Source organism: Sceloporus occidentalis, unplaced genomic scaffold (genome assembly GCF_023333645.1).
Source record: "Sceloporus occidentalis isolate IW3139 unplaced genomic scaffold, rSceOcc1.0.p SCAF_2, whole genome shotgun sequence".
Classification (NCBI taxonomy): Eukaryota; Metazoa; Chordata; class Lepidosauria; order Squamata; family Phrynosomatidae; genus Sceloporus; species Sceloporus occidentalis.
In genome coordinates, this window is record NW_028316982.1 from 5,809,751 (window position 1) to 5,832,862 (window position 23,112).

Consider the following 23,112-nt stretch of genomic DNA (forward strand, 5'->3'; position numbering starts at 1 on the left):
TTGCCCATCTTCAAGTTCTTAATTGCATCCAACAATAAAGGGCCATTCAAAGGGGAGTTCTGTGCTTCACTAATTTTCTTAGGGTGAAGCATGTTAATAAAGTTCTGTATGTCCAGATCTTTTGATGATTCTGGCGCATAGAGAATAGTATAAAGACATTCAAATTCATTTAAAATACCTTCTACTTTAGATTTTATTCTCCTTGCAAATTGGAGATAAAACTTTTTGCTGCTCAACTTTTAATTGCTCTAGCTTAAAGTCCTCGGTTCTTGTTACTGTTCTCATAGTAGTAAGCCTTCATAAACAACAATGAAGTTTGTATTTTATGGAGATCAAGCTCTTCCAATTCCATCCTTTTTAAAAATTTAGTGCGAGCAGAGTCTTTGACTCCTGGGAGGCTTTATGAGAGTGAGTGTGCTTTGCAGGCTCCATCAGAAGTGATGCAATAGCAATATTATATTATTATTATTATTATTATTATTATTATTATTATTATTATTATTATTTTTGCAAAAACTTATCTGCCAACAGTCAGGGTCTGAAATACCAAATTCTACTTGTAAGACTCCTACAAGTGACTAAATTAGAACCAAAGGACAGTGGTTCTAATACTGCAGTGCTTCTTTAGATATTTTATTACTTTGCAGTAGAATGGACTTACTGACAAAAACGTGTTTGATGCGAAAGTAGGACTGATGGAGTGTGTGTGAAAAATGTGTAATCCTTTTTATTGGGATAAAGAGTTAGCCACAGATCAATTAAACCTGCTTCTCTTACCACTCTTAATAGCACTGACCACTCTTTTCATTTCTATGGCTATTTGTACAGTTTCATTATAAAGGTCCTTCCTTGGCATTAGTTCCCTCCAGGCATCTGAGGAAGTAGACCAGGTTTATGAAAGCTTATGCTATAGCGTCTTACACACAGTAAGTTTCAAACGTACTAGGAGAGCCCTTTGCATACTGAAACTCTAGATGAGACTAATCGAATTCAGGCCATTGTTTTAAAATATGTTATAAACTGAGTCTCGTTATTGGGAGAAAGGGGCAGTATAAATGAAACAACAACAATAGCTGAGAGTCTAGATCAGTGATTCCCAGATTTTGGCCCTCCAGATGTTTTGGACTTCATCTCGCATAATTCTTGAGTTGGCTGGACTTCTGGGAGCTGAAGTCCCAAATGCTCAGAGAGCCAAAGTTTGGAAATCCCTGTTCTAGCTATACTTAACAAAGGTCCAAAACACACCTCAGAAATAATTCAGTTTGAGACCACTTTGACTGCCCTGGCTCAATGCTAGGGGATTCTGGGAACTGTAGTTTTGTGAGACATTAGCCTTCTCTGTCAGAGGTTTTTCGTGCCACAATAAACTACAATTCCCCGGATTCCCTAGCACTGAGCCAGGGCAGTTAAAGCGGTCTCAAACTGGATTATTCCTGCAGTGTGTTTTGGACCTAAGTAGCCTTTCCTGGCCTGATCCCCATCCTGCTTCTCTAGGTAGCAGTTGTTGCAAGCAACAGGGGTCTATTGTCCTGTCAATTGGGGTACAGCAGATCTCCCTCCCACCAATGCTCTTCAATGTGACAATCAGAAGTAGGATCCCTGTTGCAATTCCTCCTCACACTGATGATCATTCAAGGGAGACAAGTGGAAATGTCAGTCTACTATGTCCTTATCAATAGGTAACACTGTCACTTGCAGCGGCTGCTGCCTAGTAAATCAAGTTTGAGGGATTTTTATGATTCCTTGCATTATTGAATAAATATGGATCATGAATGCAAATCAGATACCAATGCATTACCCTTAGCATCTCTGCAGTTGCCCACCCTTACTCACATTTGTGATGGCAATAGTAAATTCTGTCTAATAATAATAATAATAATAATAATAATAATAATAATAATAATAATAATTATTATTATTATTAGAGATATGTCTAGGAAGGAAAGAAAATACAGCACAAAGTGTAGCTCATGGTTGCTTTCTGCTGTTTTATTTCTTTTTTTAAAATTTGTACAGCTCTATTTTACAGAACACATTAATGCGGTTTGTCGCAGCCCAGACCCTGTCTCCCGATATTGACTGATTGTTAACACAAGTGTATAAAATGAGACCAAATTATCTTATTTTCTTTGTAAAAAAAAAAAAAGAAAGAAAAAAACACAAAGAACCACCTGACATTTTCCGTCGAGAGGCTGCCATGAACCCTTTTCACAACATCAGACCGTACCTCAAACAGGGCTCAAATTTAGTTGCAAAAGAAAGGCACTGTGAGAAAAACAAGAAGTAAAACCCCAAACAAACACTTTACATATATATACAGACTTGGGGGGGGGGGGAACCCGAAAATTATTATTACACTTTATATTATTTTAAACTCCTTCTGCAGCTTTGTTGGTTTTAATACACACTTTTTTTTTGTAAATTGTAAACCTTCACTTGCAAAAAAATACAAATACACACTCAATGCTCTTAGACAAAATATTTTCTCACTAATACAGATGCAATACTTTTTAAAATATCTTGTTAAGTGCTCTGTCACAAGAAAGTCTCTCTGATCGGTCGTCTGCCTGCAGAGACTCAGCGTGAGACTTCAATGCATTTTAATATATATATATTTATATATTTAATATATCTTTTTAAAGGTTTATATTTTTAATATATATATATATATACTTTATTTATATATTCATATATGTACAACTCTGCCATAGATTTCCTTCACCTTTGGTTAAAAAGTTAAAGCCCTCTCCTTTCTTATAGCATATACAATCTTTTTTCCTCTTTTATTAAAAACATACCATTCTGCATAAAAAGAAATAGAATTTGTTCCCGTAAAACGATATACATTCCTCATTTTCTGGCTGTGGAGGGCCGACATTTTGACACTCCACTACACAGACATTTTAAGAAAGGTCTCTATTCAACCGCTTCCTAACGAACACACCCAAGCTCACACACACACTCTGATGCAGATATATATATATATATATATATATATATATGGCCAGAGTCATATTGATGTCTTACATGAGTCTAACATCCCGTACAGAAGCGGTTGGACATTTTTATTTAATGCATAACAGCCACATTCAGACCAAGGTTGCAGAAGTAGAATTGTATAAGTAGTGCCATAGTGCCTGGATGGGCACATTGTTCATAGACACACAATCCACATAGAAGTGCACACTGCACATCAATGCACACTGTACACTGATGTGCAGGACCCTTTGGTGTCACATCTGATGTCTTGGTTCAGTGGCACAACCCAGCCATTCAACACAATTCATCTGTAACTCCGCATGTGGAGCATGATGTTATACCACCGTAATGCAGGATTGTTGCCATACATATACATATATATATGTCTGTCTGTCTGTGTGTATTGAAAAATTCACATAACTGGGAAACAAACCAAAAAAAGTTAAAATCAAACATAAAACCCGTGTATTTTCATTTAGTCATTTTCCTCTATTCCACCTGCCTGCATTCTGGGCTTCTAGAGGCACTCCATTGTGTGACCAAAAATAATAACGAAAGCAGTGGAGGCGTGGCTAAAGTGTTACAAGTATCCTTTGGACATCATTTGCCCCTTCCATGCCATCCTCTCCCAATCTGAGCCCCTTTGTCCTCCACCCACTGACTAGCCACGTCTGGTTCTAGCAGGTCTTGGAGAGTTCTGGTGTGACTTCTGCGGAGACGCGGTATTGCACCTTGGTGTTGGTGATGGCCCCGTGCTTCTGGCGCAAGTGGAGGCGGAGTTGGCTTTTGTGGCGAAAATGGAGGTTGCACTTTTCACACTGAAGGAGGAGCCGGGTTTGGAGGGGAAGGACAGGGAAAACAAAACAGAGGAGGAATTAATCCAGATTGTAATAAATCAATCAGAATTTGTTTAAAAAACATTTGATAATATTCTATATTGGTTATTTAGTTATATAGTTGGCCCTCCGTTTTCATGGGGATCCGTTCTGGACCCCTCCCATGTGAAAATGGAGACACACTTATATTCAAACCCCTTAGGCTTGAATGGGGTGCATGCCTATGGACGCGCACAAGGCGTGCACCACAGGGGTGAATCTCATTGAAACTATAGGAGGTCGCCCCTCTGTGAATATTCAAGACTGCGGACCTCAAGTCCACAAGAAAGGAGGGGCAACTGTAATGTAATAAAGTTTATTCGGTCATTGACCAGCAAATGAGGGGCAACTGTATACATGTAACTTAGTACTATATCCTGGACTGTTACAGTCTACTGTAACACCCAGCAGCCACAACAGGTAAAGAGGTTTTGGTCAGCTGCCCATTGCTTAACTGGGCAGCAAGAAGATGTCACTTTGAGCTCCTCCAAGAGCAAAACAGCAGAGGATAAATGGATGAATGGATGGATGGATGGGGAATGTACTTACATGGTAGGGCTTCTCTCCAGTGTGGATGCGAAGGTGACTTTTGAGCGTCTGCAAATGCCTGAAGCGTGTGCCACAGATTTCACATGGGTAGGGTTTCTCACCAGTGTGGATCAGCACATGAGCTCGGAGGTGCGCTACCTAGCAAAGGGACACAGTGATCAGAGACATGGTTCTCACTGAGGGTGTAAATCTTCATTCAATTTGTTCTTGGAGGCATAATTTCATCCAGGGAGGGAGAAGACTGGACATTTTTTCATTCTCAAACAGGGGAATGAAATAAGTGAAGATAATGGCCTGAAGCCCTTTCTTCATCTCAACTAGAGCAGAGCCACTGAATCACTTGTTGGATGGTGAGTCAATACTTATTTGCCTCCCATTAATTTTATGGGCCTGTTCTAGTTAATGTTAATAGGATTCAGACTGTACCTCCTTACTTCTCTGTATTCGTATAGTTTGTTCCAATTCGGTGTGAATTTCACAAGTTGTGGACAAATCCTGGAAAAATTACCTCAAAACTCCACTCAGTTTCTTTGAAATCTGAGGCCAGGGTGGGCAAAGTGTGGCCCATGGGCTAAATGTAGCTTTTGGGGCACACTTTTGTACTTATGTAGCTCCTTCTGAAAGCCCCTCACTCCCCAAAACTGTCCAGAAGCTTTGCAGAAAGCTACAAAATCATGAAAAACTTCCTCATCCCCAGTGAGAAAGTCCCTTATCACCCTCTAATACTTCTATTTCCATCCAAATCCTTCTCAAAATAGTAACAGGGAATCACACAACATCACTTCAGGTTGCCATTTTGGGAAGGACTCCAATGAAGGTAGATGTAGTCCATAGAGTGTGTTCGAAGGGGTATAAGCTGGCCCTTAGCCCTCCAAGCAATGGTTCACCCCTGCTAGAGACATAAAGAGGGTGGAACAAACTACTCTGTGCACAAAGTTGCTTCTGTGCCTTCCAAACACCACAGGAGGTACACAAGTGGCAAGATCTTCAACCACATGGATAAAGGAACTTCCATAACATGGCACCCACCTGGACAAATCTTGCCCCGCAGGTCTCGCATTTGTAGGGCTTCTCCCCCGAGTGGATCCGCGTGTGAGTCTTCAGGTTGGCTGGCCGGTTGAACTGAGCCCCACAAATACTGCAGCGATAAGGTTTCTCACCTGTCTCAACAAAACACAGCCTGTTTAGGGCCTCAATACAACAGAGAGCTGGCATGGTATAGTGGTTTGAGCACTGGATTGAGTAGAGATCAGGGTTCAATTCCCTGCTTGGCTATGGAAACCCCACTAGGTGACCTTCAGCAAGTCAGTCCCAGAAAACTCAGTGAATTTCTAAGTCCTCCAGCTCAAATCTATAGTCAACGACCAACAGAAGTTGACCATAGAATCGTCCTGGAAGATCTATAGATTCCTCTTTAGAAATCCCTAGGCCCTCCAGTGCAACTTTATGGTCAATTTGAAGGCCTCAGCATTACTCTAAATCAGAAACAACGTGAAGGCATACAACAAAACAACGAGGAAGCAGAACTCTTGAAAACATGCAGCCAAAAACTCTGGCGGTGCCCCGACAACAGGAAACCTGACTGTTGCATTAACAACCACCACCACAATAAAATTAAAACTATCTCCATGGTGCTAAAAGATGGACCTGACAGGCAGACATTGGAAAATTTACTTCTTGGGACTGCAATCAAACCAGCATGGTTTGTAATTTTCCCACCCTGCCCTATAGTAACAACACTGTGAGGTAGGCCACTGTTGCCTGCCTACTACAAATGGAGAACTGAGGCTACAAGACAGTAAATCTGGCTAAGTCCAGCCAGTGAGCCCATAACCTGGGTAAGGTAAATTGAATTGGTGATTCCCTGGCTCAAATCTCAAATATCGCTGGACATTTTGGATCCTTCCTTTGGCATAGATCACAGAGTGCTTTACAAACCAAGAGGATTTGTAGGGAACAAATATGGTTCACTCTCTCCCTCGTCCAAAATTTTGGGGAAAACAAATCACATTTTGAACTGCCATTCCCAAAACATTGGGAGTGGGCTAGGGGTTCATGGGAAACGAAATCCATATATTCCAGGTTCTGAAACTGGATTTGAACCCAGGTCAACCACCCCTTTCTTAACAGACCGAGCTGCTTGGGTTAATCCAGAGGCGCACTTGGTGAGGCTGTACCTGTGTGAACAGTTTTATGGCTGGCTAGGTTCCCCTTGTAGCGGAAGGAGGCTTGGCAACAGTCACACTTGTAGGGCTTGTCGCTGTGCATTTGGAGGGAGTGTCGCTTGAGAGCAGCCTCTTCTGAAAACCTGCAGTGACACTCATTGCAGAAAAAGGTTCCGTTTTCTGTTGGAGACCGAGAGAGGAAGAGGGGTTGGGAGTGAGATGAGCAAGCGCAGGGCCCCAAGTGCACACAGACACACATGGGAGGGGTGTTACTTGGGCTGTTGTTCTGAGGATGCTTAAATGGGAATCCCAGATCTTGGAACAACATGACTCTTGGAATTACAACTCCTAGAATCCACCAGGAGTTGCAGTCTGGAAAAAGAACTATCCAAGGTTCCCATTTCAGAGACAGAGTACAACTCCTTCCACATTAAAACCTGGAGTGGACTCATCATCCCACTGACCTGAAAGCCATCAACTACCCTGGGGCATACTGAGCTGGAAGCCCATAATGAATGCTCAGTAGAAATGTTTGCCCAGGGGTAACTGCCAGATTGCACAGGTGTCTTAGGTGGGCCTAGCAACAGTAATAATGGGGGAAATAAAAGGGTCCCCTACAGCAAGATGACTAGCACCACATTCACAGCTGAGTTCTGGTGGATCTCCAAGTGTGGTCATTAATATGATGGTGCCAAGCAGGACAAACCAGATCTTGAAAATAATGCATCACAAGTACACTTTGCCCTCCACATTTGCTGGTTTCCTGTTCACAGATTTGATAAATCATGGCTCTGATGAATAAGTTCTCTCTAGGAATCTCAAGGTCCTTTGGTACAATTCTATATTTCAGTTGCGCTGGAAGACCAAGAGTTGTGCTGCAGGGCCTAAGAATTCCCAGAGAGAACACTTCTCTATGAATCTCCAGATTCTCCAAGGTGATCCTATGGTCAACTTCCAGCAGAAGCTGACCAAATAGTTGTGCTGGAGAACCTAGAGATTCCTGGAGAGAACTCATTTCTGGGAACCTTTAGAGCCTCCAGCACAATCTATGGTCAATCGTCTGGTGGAAGTTGACCATAGAGTTGTGCAAAAGGACCTAGAGATTCCTAGAGAAGTGTTCTCTAAGGTAATATTGATATTTGTGGCTTTTCCACTTTGGGGGAGAGGGGGGCTGTGCTCCTAACCACCATGAATGTTGTGGAGGGGGCAACAGTAATCTATTTATAAACAACCAGTTTCTTGGGGCAGTAGAAACAAGGATGTAACAAAGTTAGACCTTGACAGTATTATGATGAGTAGAAATTACTTTATTGGGAGAAAGAGTAATGTTTCCTAGTTACTATTCAAAGTTACTTCTAGGTCTGAATCCTATTGGTGGTCCCAATTAGAACTGACCCATCAAAGACATCAAGTTTACGTAAGTGTTGTCTCACTATTCAAGAATTGGTTGAATGGATTTACTCTAGTTGGGGGTCTGCTCAAAGAATTCAAGCCTTGATGACATTGTAGAAGTTTTGTGATGGCGATTTTTCAAGTTTTATGCCATTTCTTCATCAGTTCTAGCTCTACTCCTCAAATAATGGAAAATAACCAAAGGAAATAACAAGTGGTAACCTAATGAGTTACTTTTCAAACACTGTCAAGAATAAAAGGAACATATATTTCTAAAAAGTAACTCTCCAAGCTGTGGTGTTTGAAGTGCCAGTTGAGGGGGGTATGATGCCACCAGTGGTAGCTTGCCCAAAACCTAAAACCAGGCCTAATCATAGAAATATAACAAACACACATCTAGCCCTAGCAAAAGAGTTTTGTATAGCACCATGTGATCCAAAAGGATGATAAAATGACTTTATTCCCCCAAAAGGAAGTTATGAACTTGATATTTCAGGAATTAGAGGCAAAGTCTAAATATTTTAAAGTAATTTCAAATGGGCACATTTTTATACCCAATCCCATTTTCAGAGAAGTAGACTCCTTGTTTTAATTCAGAACAGTCCAGGCTTTAGAATGCATGAAAGCAGCTTTTGAAGGCAAGAGAATTTGAAAACAAAACTGTCCTGTTTATTTGACCAGGGTGCCAAGAAAAAGGACAGGGACATCAGATTCCAAAAAGTGGCCATATGTCTTTGAAATTTAAACATGAATTTTGCAGTACTTTGGATTGGGAAAGCCACCAACCTATTATCTAAATGAAACAAGAAACAAATAACAAATAAACACTTGGCCTCCATTTTAATACAAGTTGATCTTTAACCAAATTGGTTTGGGGTGTAGGGTTGCCAGGTCCTAGGGCACCAACCAAAGTCTCAGTGGTCTACTAAGCTTAAATGAGTCTCCAGACAGGGAAAGAAATCTCAGGGCAACCAGCAATGAGAGAGGAGAAAGTCTGATAATTGTGGGCAAGGCAGTTTTAAAACCCAAGCTTCCACCTGGCACCAGAATACAGAAGTTTTGTACAGGCTGAGTCTCCTTTATCCAAAATGATAATTTGTATTGGCTGAATCTCCTTTTCCGAAATGCCCAGGACCAGAAGTGTTCTGGAATTCAGATTTTTTCAGATTTTGGAATATTTTCATATACATAGTGGGATACTTTGGAGATGGGATCCAAGTCCAAACATGAAATAAATTTATGTTGCGTATGCACCTTATACACATAGCCCAAAGGCAATTGTATACCTAATGTGTTTAATAAATGTGTTTGTGAAACAAAGTTTGTGTACACTGAACCATCCAAAAACAAAGGTGTCATTATCTCAGCCACCCATGTTTGGGATTTTTGGAGTATTTCGGACTTGGAAATTCCAGTTATGGGAGACTCAACCTGTATATGTGCCATGTTTGCACAACCTGGGGATGCCAAAAACTCAGGAGCAATTGGAGGGGACTGAGGAGAGAATCAATAGGTGTCTGTGAGTCCACAGCATTATTTGGAGACAGGCAGAGAGAATAGCTCCAGGCTGCCCCACTTCCTAGTTAGACAGGTTTTACCTGGATTTCACTTGTGTCCATTTCCACAATGAGTTGGCAAAGAGGTAGATCCAGCTCACCACTCAACTCTTACCTGCCTTATCCCATTATATCATGAGGACCTAGCTTCTAACAACACAAAGATCTGTCCTTATGGTGTCAGAAAAGTCTTTCTCCTGGTCTAAGGTGTTGGCCCTGAAATCACACAGAAGGGGATGTTTCTGCTCTGGCAACCCTATTTGAGGGCACCTGTCTTGTAAGGGGGTGGGTGGGTTTCTAGGAAACAGACATCTGCATGCTGCCTTTGGATGTTCATTGTTGCAAGAACAGGAAACGGAATGTCTAGGGTGATTTTCAGACTTACCGCAACTGGAATCTGAGTATTCAGACTGCGTCTCGCCCATCTCTTCTCCAAAGTTTGAGCTGGGGGTGTGAAGGCACATCTCAGAATGCTGGGGGGACTGTGAGCCACAGGAGCTACACTTGGACGAATGCAAGTACAAGGGGGACTGACCCTCACTGCTCCGAGGGGACCCATCGAGTGACCTGACCAGGAAATAATTGCATTTGTTACATCACTGGTTGTTATTAGTGTGTCTCTGGGCCATTTCTAACTTATGGTGACCCTAAGGCAAACCTACTATGGGGTTTTCTGGGCAAGATTTATTCAGAAGGGGTGGGCTGTCATCTTCTTCTGGGGCTGAGAGAATGTGACTTGCCCAAGGTCATCCAGTGGGTGTCTGTGGCTTAGTAGGAATTTGAACCCTGGTCCCCCAGGGCCCAATCCAACACTCAAACCAGTACACCACACTGGCGCACTAGTACCAATTGATAAATCACATTTTGAATGCAATGGGGTTAATTACTACCATTATGGTAACAAAACAGAAATGCTGGAGAAGTGAGGTTAGAAACATATACTCCTCTCCATGAAACTACTTCTTATTTATGACACTCTTCCCCAGTTCTCTCACCTTCTAGATGTGTTGGACTACAACTTCCCACATCCGCAACCAGCTCCTTTCTAGTAGGGAATGTGAAGGGTAGTCCAATACATTTCAGACCATAAGCTGGCAAGTGTTGGGTATGGGAGGCACATTGGTCCCCTAGGAGATGTTAGAGGGCTGCACACCTCTGATGCACTTTCTCTGAAAAGTTGCACTATGCACATGGAATGACTTGTTTGGACAATGAAGAATGGATATATCAAACTGAATGTGCCAAAAGCTGATTTCTGCATGTGGAATTATTGTGGATGCAATAGTGCACTTGGGTAGAAAGTTAATGTACATCATACATCGTGTACTGCCTTTGAGCATTGTGCAATGAGTTGGCAGCTATGTGCATTCACTATTTCTCATACACTGCACTGGGGGGCAGTACAGGGAGTGTGTAGCGCCACTGTAGCATAGCTCTGCCGGCCGATATTTACACTATGCTGAGACACTGAAGGACCTTAGTCCCACTGGGTAGGCCTGATGTGAACTGCTCTCATAAAATCTGCGGCAACTAAATTTTTCCCACTTCTGCTTCAAGATAACTGGTCACAAATCCCCTGCAACCCATAGTCTGTTTTTCCATTTACCTGTTCACAAGGTTGTTCAACCTGCTGGCTTGTGGGATTGTTGAGTCTTCCCCGTTGACGTTCATTTTGGTTGGGGATTGCACATCTAAATTCTCTGGCTCCATTGGCTGCTGGCAAGTCAGGGAGGGCACATAGGACTGCGGGGAGAGGGTCCCAGTCTCATTCTGCTCGGGGCTGTCTTGCTTGGCACTCTGGTTGAGCGAATTGAGAACAATGAACTTGTACTTCTTCCAGTTGCAAGCCTTAGGATCAGTTGGACTCTTGGCAGAGAAGGAACCGGAGCTTTGGCCGATGCATGCGTTCTTGCTGCTGCTGGACTCGGTTGGTGAATTGGGCTGGCAGTCCGATTTCTGTGGACTCTGAGGGCTGATGAGTACCTTCCGGTTCATGGGTGCATTGCTGGGCTCATAGTGCTGCCCAATCTCATCTTCTCCATGGGTCCGCTCTAGCTCTTTGCCTGCCTTGTCGCAGGCAAAATAGGAGTTGTTTCGGGCCAAAGGGGTGGTGGGTTTGAGTCCAGCGACAGAGGTGGTGCTGTAGTGCACATCAGTTTTGACTTCTTCAGCAGCAGCTTCTTTTGGAGAGTAAGTGGCAGAGTGGCACATGCTGGGAGAGACATCGCTGACCACCCTGGTGTATTCGGCGTTGCACGTCCGGGAAAGACCACACGGCAATGCTCGATCCCGTGGGAAAGGGTTGGCTCTTGAAACATCCGACAGGGGCATCCTCGCTTCCCGAAGCTCTTCATCAAAGAGGTAACTGTTGACAGGAATGGGGCTGTATCCAGTGTAGGAGAGAGGGGAACCCGAGAGGCTGCTGTACAAGCCAGGGATGTAGGCCCTCCCATCACAAACTGGTCCATTCCGAAGAGGGAGACCATTTTCTGACATTTCTCGGGTCCTGTAAGCCATCATTTCTGGATGGCTCAGCATGCGGCTGGGTAAAAATTCTTCCCGTGGCGTCTTCACAGCCGAAACTAGCTCTGTTTCACTGAAAAGGGAAAAGTGGGGTAGGATATGGAGAGGAAGAGAAGAAGAGTGGTAATGATAATTTAGAGATAACAGCACTGCTATTGATTCCAAAATGCAGGCATAATGTTTAGGTGGAATCTTTTTTCTTGTCATTTGAATCTGGGTTGCCCTTCAGGATAAGGCAGCTTCCTACATTCTCCTACAAATGTCCCTGTATCCTTATTCTACAACAGATGCTGCTGGACTGAATCTCTTATCATCCATCACCAATGACTAAGTATTCCATACATAACTGGGAAGCACAACACATGGCTCTGTTATTCGTTCTGCTCTCAAGGAGTCACTCATGAATTCTGTACTTGGGGACAAGCTACATTAGCAATCCATGATGACCAGAGAGAAGTTGTCCGTCCCACTCAAGTTCCATGTTTCCTCCAAGGCTAATTGATCTGGTGCACCTCACCTGGAATTGACCAGCCTTCGGCAGGTGTCCACCACATGCTCCATCTGCAGGTAAAGGGCGGTGGTCATCACAGCCATGATGTTGCTTTCCCGCAAGTTGAGGCGGGAGGTGTACATAAAGTCAAGGAGGATGCCAAACCCTTCTGGGTTGATTTCAGGGTCCAAATTGATGACGTTCAAATTGCACTTCAACTGATCGGTGAAAATGCTGTAGAAAAGGCCACTGGAAGGAAAGGAGGAAGGAAATAGGATTAACTCAAAGAGGGTTAGATTTATATCTGGAGTGGACAGGCTTGGGGGACCAGAAGGATTTGAGGGGGCTTTTCCTAACTCTAGGTGGGATGTACCACATCCAGTTTATGGAAAGTAGAAGTGAACTTTTGGGAACAGAGGATGCACAGCCTGTACCTGCCACACAGCCCAAGAGGACTGCATTTACTCTGGGCAACACAGTTCCTCACCTGCAGGCCATCAAGACTGTTTTGTGGGCTCGGAATTGTTCCCGGTTGACAATAATCACGACATCTGTCAGGATATCCCTACTTCTAAGGCGGTTGAGATTGAGGAGGACATCACTGGCGTGTCGGGTGAACTGGATACAACTGTCAGCCGGAGAAGCCATCTTGGGTCTGTCTGTAGACATGTAAGATGGAGCAAAAGAGAAAGCCATGAGCCACGGAAAGAATCAGCACTAACAGAATAGCATGGACAACTGCCAGAGGGGACACATAGCTATAGCACATCTTGAAGACCCAAGGCCAGGGGTAAGGAGTGAGGCAAGCCTCCAGCTGTTATTGGACTACAACTCCCAGCAGTCCTGGTCAAGATAGCCAATAGTGAAGAAGGCTTGGAGTTGCATCTAGAGGGTTGGCCTATGTGCCCACCCCTCCCTATGGGTCCAAGCTTCGAGAAGCTCCCACTTCCTAAAACAATTCCAAATAAATGTATTTGAAATGCAGGAAGTGTAGTTCCAACAGGCATAGTAATATGTCAATATGCCCCTAAATGCCCTTTTGGAGGCATTTTGCCCTATTTTCCCTCCCCCAGGCCATTTTACAGACAGAAAGAAGCTTTTATCAAATAGGAAGTGGACAGTGACTTCTGGTCACTTATTAATGTTAAGGAGAGCTTTTCCTGGATCTAAAGTCACCTGGGAGCAGGCCATGGAGAAAATGCCCCCATACCCCCTAGAATATGGGGGTCATAAAAACCTGGTTTATTTTTTGCAAGGGGCAAGGCCTTGCAAGGTCTCCTCAGTGGCTAATGCATCCTCCAGCATCCCCCACTTGACCTCCTTTGGGCTGGACGGAACTCCAGCCGAATCTAAGGATACAAATCCATGTTTGCATATCCTCCAACTCTCCTGATTTGGCAGAAACATTCCTGATTAATCCTCTGCCATTCCCTTTTTTCTCCAGCTGCTTTTAAAATGTCCTGGTTTCTCCCTTCTCCTCCTGCTTTGTCTTCAGCTTACTTCAATTGCTGCAAAATGCAAAAATAGTTTCCACTTCATTTACTCCAAAGAAAGGAGAGGAGAGGGTGGAATTGTACCCTTCCCAGTAGACTAAGGCAAAAGTAAACTGCTGAAGCCTTTCCTAACTTGTGTGTTCTTCATAATTAATATTTTTTGCCATCTTGACTGCACTATGATGTTTCTGGCCACATGTGTTCCTGTTTTCATCTATAAAATGTTGGAGGGTATGTGTTTGAAAGATCATTTTGCAAGGAGCAAGGCTGTTTCAGCCATGGGCCTCTTGTTATGGATCTCCTTTTTTAAGGAAGCCTTGCGGTCTGCTTGGTACCTACAAAAGCACTATTCAGAAGTTTTAGATTAGATCCCCATCAAAACAGTCTAGTTAGGCTGGTCTGATTTGTAGTTCGACACATCCAGAGGGACAGCTGCCGTGGGTTTCAGTGTATCAAGGGATTTTTTTCCTAGCTGTTGTTTGGTTATTTGTGAGTTGGACTAAATAATCATGGGTGTAAAAAAATAAATAAAGAATTGGTTCTGGAAATTTAATAGGAATAAAAGTGTGTGTGTGTGTGGGGGGGGGGGGGGGGGCGGAACGGCCAAGTGCTTTCCTCCAAGCCAAGGTTATCATGCCTGGGAAGAAGCCTTTGCTACCAAATTGCTCAATGACAGCTTCCGTTACACTCCACCCCCTCAATTCCCATCCAGAGATGAATATGTCAAGTTTTCTGTCAAGCAGACACCCTCCTGAAGGCGATTTCCAGCTGAGCCTAATGAAATATTCCATTTGGTACACTTTTGAGAGAAGCCAGGCATGAAATTAACATGGACGCACCTCGTGCTTCAATTCACAGTCGAAGGGTTCCTTTCAGACCTAGGCAGACAAAAGGAGAATATATTTGGTTAGATGGGAGCAAAATAAAGAGCTGTGCAACAATACAGGTTTGGTTTTGGGAAAGGGGGGCCTGGTTTTAAAAGCACTGTGTTCTATTGACAATTGCCCAACATTACAAGATTGTGGCCAAAGGTCTTATCTACTCCCCACAGTTTGATGTCAGTAACAGTTTAATATATTGCTGAATGCTAAAGTCAGGATTTGGTAGCATGAGCTTTCATAGGCTTGAGTCTTCTTCCACAGATGCATCTCACTAACTGAAAGAAAGAAGCTGTTAGCATGAGCTTTGATAGACTACAGTTTACAAAAGCTTGTTTCTTTCAGCTTGTTTTTTTTTTAGATAGTCTCAAAGGTGCTACAAGATTCCTTTGTGTACTGATTTTTCAGACCAAAAGGGAATTCTCCAAAGTCAGGATTGTCCATGACATTGTATTTCTGATTTCCATATATGCTTATGAAGGCTGGACAGAGAGGAAAGAGGATAGGAAGAATCATAGAATCTTAGAGTTGGAAGGGATCATAAAGGCCATCTAGGTCCAGCCTCATGCCAATACACAATTACAACACTCCTAAAAAAAAGCAACTTCTGCTTAAAGACCTCCAAAGACGAGCGTCTACCACCCTCCGAGGCAGTCTATTCCACTGGTAGACAGCTCTTACAGGGAATAAAACTCCTATGAAATATGGGGTTGGAGAAGAGTGGTATAGATACCATGGACTGCCCAAAGGATCAATGCATGGGTCTTAAAACAAATCAATCCTGAACTCTCCCTAGAAGCCATGATGACTAAACTGAGGCTGTTGTACTTTGGACATATCATGAGAACTTTACATGCATCAGAACAGTCGGTAATGCCTGGTCAGGTAAAAGGCAGTAGGAAAAGAGAAAGACCACATTACGGGTGGTTAGACTCAGCCAAAGAAGCCATGGAGGCCCTGAGTCTGCAAGGCCTGAGCAGGGCTTTCGATAAACTGGGTGACATGGAGATCTCTCATCCACAGGGTCATCAAAAGTCGAAGCTGACTTGACTTCAAATAATAATAATTTGAATAACAATAATAATAATAATAATAATAATAATAATAATAATAATAAGCAACCGAGGTCCACTTGACAACAACAACCAGTTTGATACCACCTTAGTTGCCCTGTCTCCAGCTAATCCTGGGATTTGTAGTTTTGTGAGCTACTTAGAATCATTTGAACATTCAGAGGATCCCAGCAGATTACAAATCCTGGGATGAAATCACAGAATGGAACCATAACAATTAAAGTGGTATAAAACTAGTATAACTGCAGTATAGACACAGTGAAATGTCTCTTGCCATTGCTTCCAATGGCAGAATATGCAAAAGTGAAGAACAGAAACAAAACTGCTTGGCATAGAAGTTATCCCTTCCACATACTCAGCTACAGAAACTATGCTACTATTGATGCAGGTTAAAATGTCATTTGCATCACACTGCTGTCACACGTTCAACGTATGATCAACCATCAAAGGAACTGTGTAACTCTCTAGATCAGTGCCACTTGAAATGGTGTGGCCTGTGGACCATGGCTAGGACCAGGGCCATTTCATGGCAAGTTTCCATGTGAATACAGCAACAGAATCATGGTGTTTGAAAGTACTGCAACAACCATCAGCCCCCTGCCATACTAAAGCAACCCCATTAGATGCCCTCCAACCTCTTTTTATAATCCTCCAATGAAGCAACCATCACATTCCAAAACTCACTAAGAAACAAATCACAGCTCAGCTTGGGTTTTTAAAAGCCTTCCTCAGGACAGACCCAACCTCCCTCTTGCTCTCCCTCCCTCTCTGTTACCAATGCTGGCTTTGAACAGACTCAATAAAACACACTGTAAAATCTCTGTTGTGTGGCTCTTGCAATCTGTCCCATAAAAAGCAGCCCCTCCCACACCCACAGGAGAAAACAAGGAGGCTGAAACTGTGATGCAGTTGCTAATTGCTAACACACACACACAATGGAGATTCCATGGGAGAAACATGAAAGGCTGAGGAGCAAAGTAGCAAGGCAGCCTTGGAATCTTGCTTAACTGTGGCTTTACACTTTAGGAGAAATTGCACGGATGGACCACCCCTCCATTTGCCGGACCCTGGGCAAAGTGGGGAGAGCGATACAGAAATCAGAAGAAACAAGCTCACACACCCTCCAACCGTCCAACCGTCCCGATTAATCCTCTACCATCCTACTTTTTCAGCTGCATTTAAATGTCTTGGTTTCTCTCTCCTCCTCCCACTTTTCCCCTTGTCCTTGGCTCAATTCAACTGCTGCAAATTGAGTTCAAATACAAAAGTAGTTTGCATTGGGAAAAAAGCAGAAAAGGGTAAGCGCGTCTTGCTTTTAATACTCAGAAGTAAAAAACATGCCCATATGCTCTTGGTCATTCTATTTCAAATGGTTATTTTGTGCCTTCAAATCAACTCTGACCCTCTGCTAGGATTTTCTTGGCAAGATTTATTCAGAGGAAATTTGCCCATGATCACCCCGTGGGTTCCCATGGCTGAGAAGGGATTCAAACACTGGTCTCCTAGAGTCCCAGACTCAACCACTACACCACGTTGGCTGTAGTATTTTCTGGGCAGGGTTGATTCAGGGGAGGTTTGCCATTGTTGTCCTCCGAGGCTGAGAAAATGTGACTTGCCTATGGTCACCCACTGACTTCCCATGGCTGTGCAGGGATGTGAACTCTGGTCATAGTCCAAGACTGAAACCACTATACCATGCCAGCTGGTTATCATCTCCTCCTCTCCCCAAAGGATGCTCATGGTAGGATGGCTGTCATCATTCTGTCCACAGGAGGGTGCCCTTGCACCATAAAACCATTCACCTCCCCTCTGTGGTTCTTTTTTATTCAATGAATTTCTATTGCATGCCAATCTTGCAAACGTATATCAGCTCATTACGGTTGGCGTAATTAAGGATTTAAACTTGCAAGAGAGACCCTCTTTGGCCAGAGTGGAAAGCTACTGGAGTCCCCATCCCAAATGGTCTTCCCTTCCCAATCAATGCCATGACCCAACCACACAGTCCATTTATGTATTCTTAAGACTCTGATAGAAATGTTCTAGCAATCTCCTGCTACTTGGAGACAGGAGGGTAAAAATACCCCTGGTGTATTTCATCACAAGGGAGATCAGCAAGCAACTTGGACCTGTCTTGGGCTGAGAGATCAAGTGCAACCCTTACTCTGGTTAATGTAGTCTGTGTGGCCTCCCTTGGCTGGATTGCGATTGGCTATAAGAGCTACTTTTGCTTTACTCAACCTGCACTTTGTCTCTTTGAGCAGCTTTCCTTTCCAGCACTGACTTTCCAGAGTCTTTGAGCATAAAGAATACCACCTCTGAGTACCAAAAATTCATTTGACTACTGCAGGTAGCTCCAGCTTTGGTCCAGCCTTTAAAAACCCGAGGGTGCATCTACACTGTAGAAATAACACAGTTTCACACCACTTTAGCTGCCGTGGCTCTGATTCACGGTTACCCTATGCAAATCTATCATGCGGTTTTCAGATTTTTTCAGAGGAGGCTTTCTCTGAATTTCCTGTGAGGATGAGAGAGTGCGACTTCCATGGCTTTCCATGGCTGAGTAGGGATTTGAACCCAGGTCTCCCAGAGTCATGCAGTTTGATACCACTTTAATTGCCATGGCTCAATGCCAAGGAATTCTGGGATTTGTGGTTTGGTGAGTTCTTGAGCTTTCCCCATCAGTGAGCTCCAGTGCCACAAGAAACTATAAAGCCCAGGATTCTATAATCTATATTTTAGTTCTGCTCTTGTTAAATTATTGTAAACTGCCTTGAATCCCAGTTTGGGTGAAAGACGGGGTAAAAATCTCTTAAATAAATGAATAAATAATTCTATAGCATGGAGCCGTAGCCGTGAAAGCAGCATCAAACTGTGTTATTTCTGCAGCCACAACTGCCCTGACTTTGCAAGACATGAGAAGCCCTGTTCCTAACAGGGTCTTTTGCAGGCCTCTCCTATCTGTTAAAGCTTATTCGGTGGCATATAAGCATGAGCCCACAGCTAAGAATTTGATGGCAGGCTGCCATGGTTTTGGGAAGGTAGAAGATCTGGAAGGCACTAACGTAGACCACAGCTATTTTTATTATGAGAGAAATGCAGCCACAGAGCTGTGGGGCTCTCCCCCTTCTTCTGCAAGAGAAAGGTTTTATCGGCAGCATTATCTTTCCAAGTACAAATGAGTTTAGATTAATTTTCAACAGAGGGATAAGAGAGTGGGGTGGAGGGCCAAGGCGTGAGCGCCATCAGCTTGGAGCAACAAATCTTTGGTTTTGGCAGCTTTGGCCGCCTCTTCTTTCCACCCCCACCTTGTGGCTAAGAGGCTACCAGAAATCTATGTTAAGCATTCCCTTCCAAGCTCAAGGCATAATCCAATTTCCTGCCAGGAGAGACAAATGCTTCTAGGAAACACAGCAGCATTTGGGGGCAAGGAGTTATCGGCAGCCTCTAAGGAGGCAGGGAGGAAAAAGTGTGGTTTCTCCTTATAAATGTGGGAAGTGCAGGAGGAATATCTTAAGGAGGCTGCAGCAAAAATATAGTGGGTCCTAGGTATCTGCTGGGGTTTGATTCCAGGACACTCCATGGATATCAAAATCTGGGGATGCTCAAGACCCATAATATATAATGGCATAGTAAAATGGTGTCCCTTATATAAAATACAGTGGGTCATTGGTATCTGCTGGGGTTTGGTTTTAAGAAACCCCCACGGATACCAATATTTGAGGATGCTCAAGTCCCATGATATATAAGGGCATAGCAAAATGGTGTTCCTTATATAAAATACAGTGGGTTCTTAGTATCTGCTGGGGTTTGGTTCCAAGAAACAGGTTCAACAGGCATCTTTCAGGGATGGTCTAGTTGTGTCATCCTGCATGGCAGGGGGGTTTAGATGGCCACTTCCCTCTCCCCTGATTCTATTGTTTTACTTGCTGTGTTTTCATTCCCTTGGTCACTTTACCTGCCCCTTTTCTTTGGATGCATGAATTGAATTTCCTAATTCTCAGATGAAGCTTTAAGTGACTGCAATGCCAGGAGATGGAGGACTAAAGTTCTGCATCATTCGGGATGCAGAATTCATATTTGGGATGCACAATGACCTCATTTTGTCCTCCCTCCACCTCCACACCTGCATCTGCATCTATCTATCTATCATCTATCTATCTATCTATCTATCTATCTATCTATCTATCTATCTATCATCACCTTTTTCTGGACTCAAGGAGTCTTATAAAGATTAACTGACATAGCTTTTAAAAATAAAGTAAAATAAAAACCTGGGAGCATCTGGATGTAAAAGATGACATCCAAATGAAGTCTGATACAGTAACAAACAACATCTTCCCAGCAGGAGAAGCTAGTACAGGGTGTCCAAAAATTATATTTCCAACTTCTTGCACCACACGCTTCCGATTGTTATCTGATATTTTATTTTATTTGATCTCTGATGTTCTCAATCTGTTGCCAACTTATTTTATCTAATTCTATCTTGTATTACTATCTATTGTTTTATATGTATTTTATAGAATGTATGCCATTGGCAGGTTTCATTTTTATCGTTTTTATTGTCTATATGTACAGCACTGTGTAAATCTACAGCACTATTTAAATAAAGTATAACAACAACAACAACAACAACTTTAATTGAATGCCCAGTTGATAATTTCTGGACACCCTTTATGATAGCCAAGGCTGTGGAATTGAAATCAGAAGCAATTTTGGATCAGCAGAAATGTACCAACTCTTAACTTCAGAAGAAAAACTTATAATACTGCTACAATATATGAAGATATATCATTTTATACTTGTTTTACCCCCTTTTTTGCAATTCATGAAATGTCTAGACTGTTGTGTTTTTACTCTCATAGAAATTTAAGCAAGTGCTCTTGTTTAGAAGTTTTAACCAAATAAATACATTTTACATTCGATCAACCCAAGCAGCCTGATGATTCACATTGTGTTTGCAAAATGCCTTTTTGCCACTAATTTTACTCCAGTCATTTTGATATTGAGGCAACATAGTGTAATTTAGCACTGAGTGCTAAACTAGGGCATTAGGAGACCAGGGTTCAAATCTCCTTTTGACCATGGAAACCCACTGGGTGTCCTTGGGCAAGTCACACTCTCTCAGCTTCAGAGGGAGGCAAGGGCAAACCACCTTTGCACTAATTCTGTCAAGAAAACCCTATTATAGATTTGCCTTAGGGTCACCATAAGTCAGAAGACACACAACAACAACACGTTTGTTATGATTCAATCTATTTGCCATTTGTGACGGAGTCCGAGCCAGACAGTAGAAAAATAGAGGAGTCCAAGGTTTGGTGCACCAAAAGCTCTGGTGGCATCCCATGAAAACGTGCACCGAATCATTACATAATTTTTAACACAAGGTCCAGAGAGGCTTCTTTACAAGGGAAGAAATTCAATAAATTTGTTTATTTTAAGCCTATTTTTAAGGACATGTTTCCTGGGCAAAACCAGTGTCCCCAGTGGTTACACAAAGCAATAAAGAAGCAATTCCCCAGACTAATAAACAGTGTGGGAAACCTGATAATTATGTGGAGACACCCTTCTGGATGCATGCCTGCATTGCTAAGAAGACCCTTTGCCCATGCAAACTGGAATGCCAGGAAAGAAGGGGCAAGTGGATCCAGTCCTTGTGCAATACCTCCTTTCTTCATATCTTTGCCCTGCTGTTGGCATCGCCAAGCAGTAAAACCAAGCTTGCCATAAGATTTTATTAAAAGCTAGGCTGAGAATCATTTATTATTCTTATTCTTTATTTATATAGCGCTGTAGATTTGCACAGCGCTGAACATAAAACAATAAATAGAGTAAACCTGCCTATGGCATACAATCTAAGAAATAATAGGATAATACATATAAAATATGTATTATCAGGCCTTCCAGATGTTGTTGGACTGCAACTCATGTCATCCTTCACCATGGTGTACGCTAGTGAGGGCTGATGGGAGTTACAGTCCAACAACATTTGAAAGGCCGCATGGGACCTGGCCCTGACTTCACACTGGAGAGCCAGCGTGGTGCAGAGGTTGGTGTGTTGGAGTATGACTCTGGAGACCAGGCTTTGAATCCCTGCTTGGCCATGTAAACCCGCTGAGTGACCTTGGGTGAGTCACAGTCTCTTAGCCTCAGAGGACAGCAATGGCAAATCCCCTCTGAAGAAATGTGCCAAGAAAACTCCATGATAGGTTCAATTTAGGGTTGCCATAAGTCAGAAAGGACTTAAATGGAAACAACCACAAATGGGATGTGGCCCTGACTTCAAGTGATCTTTGCAGCTAATGTTGGCGGTTCTTATTCAGGCAAAACCTCTTCACTGGTGTAAGATGATGAAAATGTTACGTTATGTAACATTTACCAATTCTTGCACAGGTAGGGTGAGAATGGGCCTTACAGTACCATAGCACAGAAAGGTTAGTTTTGTGGCTGCCAATCTCAGAAGGCCCCTCCAATGAGACCCATACATTCAGGTCCTCTGGCGGACATTTATTTCCATCAGCCAGGACTAGGTTGGCAACTGATACCCAGAAAATGTTTTCTTCAGCCACCCTGAGACTGTGGAATGACCTGCCAGAAGAGATTAAAGCATTAAAGACCAGCCTCTAGCAAGCCTAGGCTTGCCATATCCCGCCTGGGGGCAGGACTTTCCCGGTTTGGGGCGGGGCCGCACGGTCCCGCCCCGGTTTGGCCCCGCCCCCAGGATTGCCCCTGCTCCCGGGCGAGATATGGCAAGCTGAGGGAGGCTTTCCCTTGCCGCTTGGGCCCAGGCCCAGAAGGAAAGCCTCCCTGAAGGGGAGGAGTCCCTCCCTGCCTGGGCTCCGCCCCTGCCGAGGGTGGGGCCCAGGCCCAGAAGGAAAGCCTCCCTGAAGGGGAGGAGTCCCTTCCTGCCTGGGCTCCGCCCCCGCCGAGGGCAGGGCCCAGGCCCAGAGGGAACGCCTCGGAGGCTCCTATTCAAATGTAGGACACAAAAAAATGTGTCCTACATTTGAACATGTTGTCCTACATTTGTCCCGGTTTGGAGGTCCTGATGAATGGCAACCCTAAGCAAGCCTATCTAGATGATTGTTAAATTATGAATTTTTAAATTATGAGTCTTGAAGTATGGGTTGATTGCTTTAATA

The 23,112-nt window shown here is 43.3% G+C and overlaps 1 protein-coding gene across 4 annotated transcripts in view; it reads right to left on the reverse strand.

The window, feature by feature from the left end:
- Positions 1–1,968: 1,968 nt before the first annotated feature.
- BCL6 (BCL6 transcription repressor) overlaps positions 1,969–23,112 on the reverse strand; it is a 34,567-nt gene continuing 13,423 nt past the window's right edge. For 3 of the 4 annotated variants that reach the window (XM_089508672.1, XM_089508673.1, XM_089508674.1), the window contains exons 2-10: positions 14,862–14,900; positions 13,017–13,188; positions 12,557–12,778; positions 11,123–12,112; positions 9,902–10,083; positions 6,581–6,748; positions 5,433–5,563; positions 4,404–4,541; positions 1,969–3,797 (exon numbers count right to left, since the gene is read on the reverse strand). In XM_089508672.1, coding sequence (XP_089364798.1) covers positions 3,657–3,797; positions 4,404–4,541; positions 5,433–5,563; positions 6,581–6,748; positions 9,902–10,083; positions 11,123–12,112; positions 12,557–12,778; positions 13,017–13,177 — 2,133 coding nt within the window. In that variant the 5' untranslated portion in view covers positions 13,178–13,188; positions 14,862–14,900 and the 3' untranslated portion in view covers positions 1,969–3,656. The remainder of the gene's footprint in view (positions 3,798–4,403; positions 4,542–5,432; positions 5,564–6,580; positions 6,749–9,901; positions 10,084–11,122; positions 12,113–12,556; positions 12,779–13,016; positions 13,189–14,861; positions 14,901–23,112) is intronic. The other variant, XM_089508675.1, reaches the window with a different exon arrangement.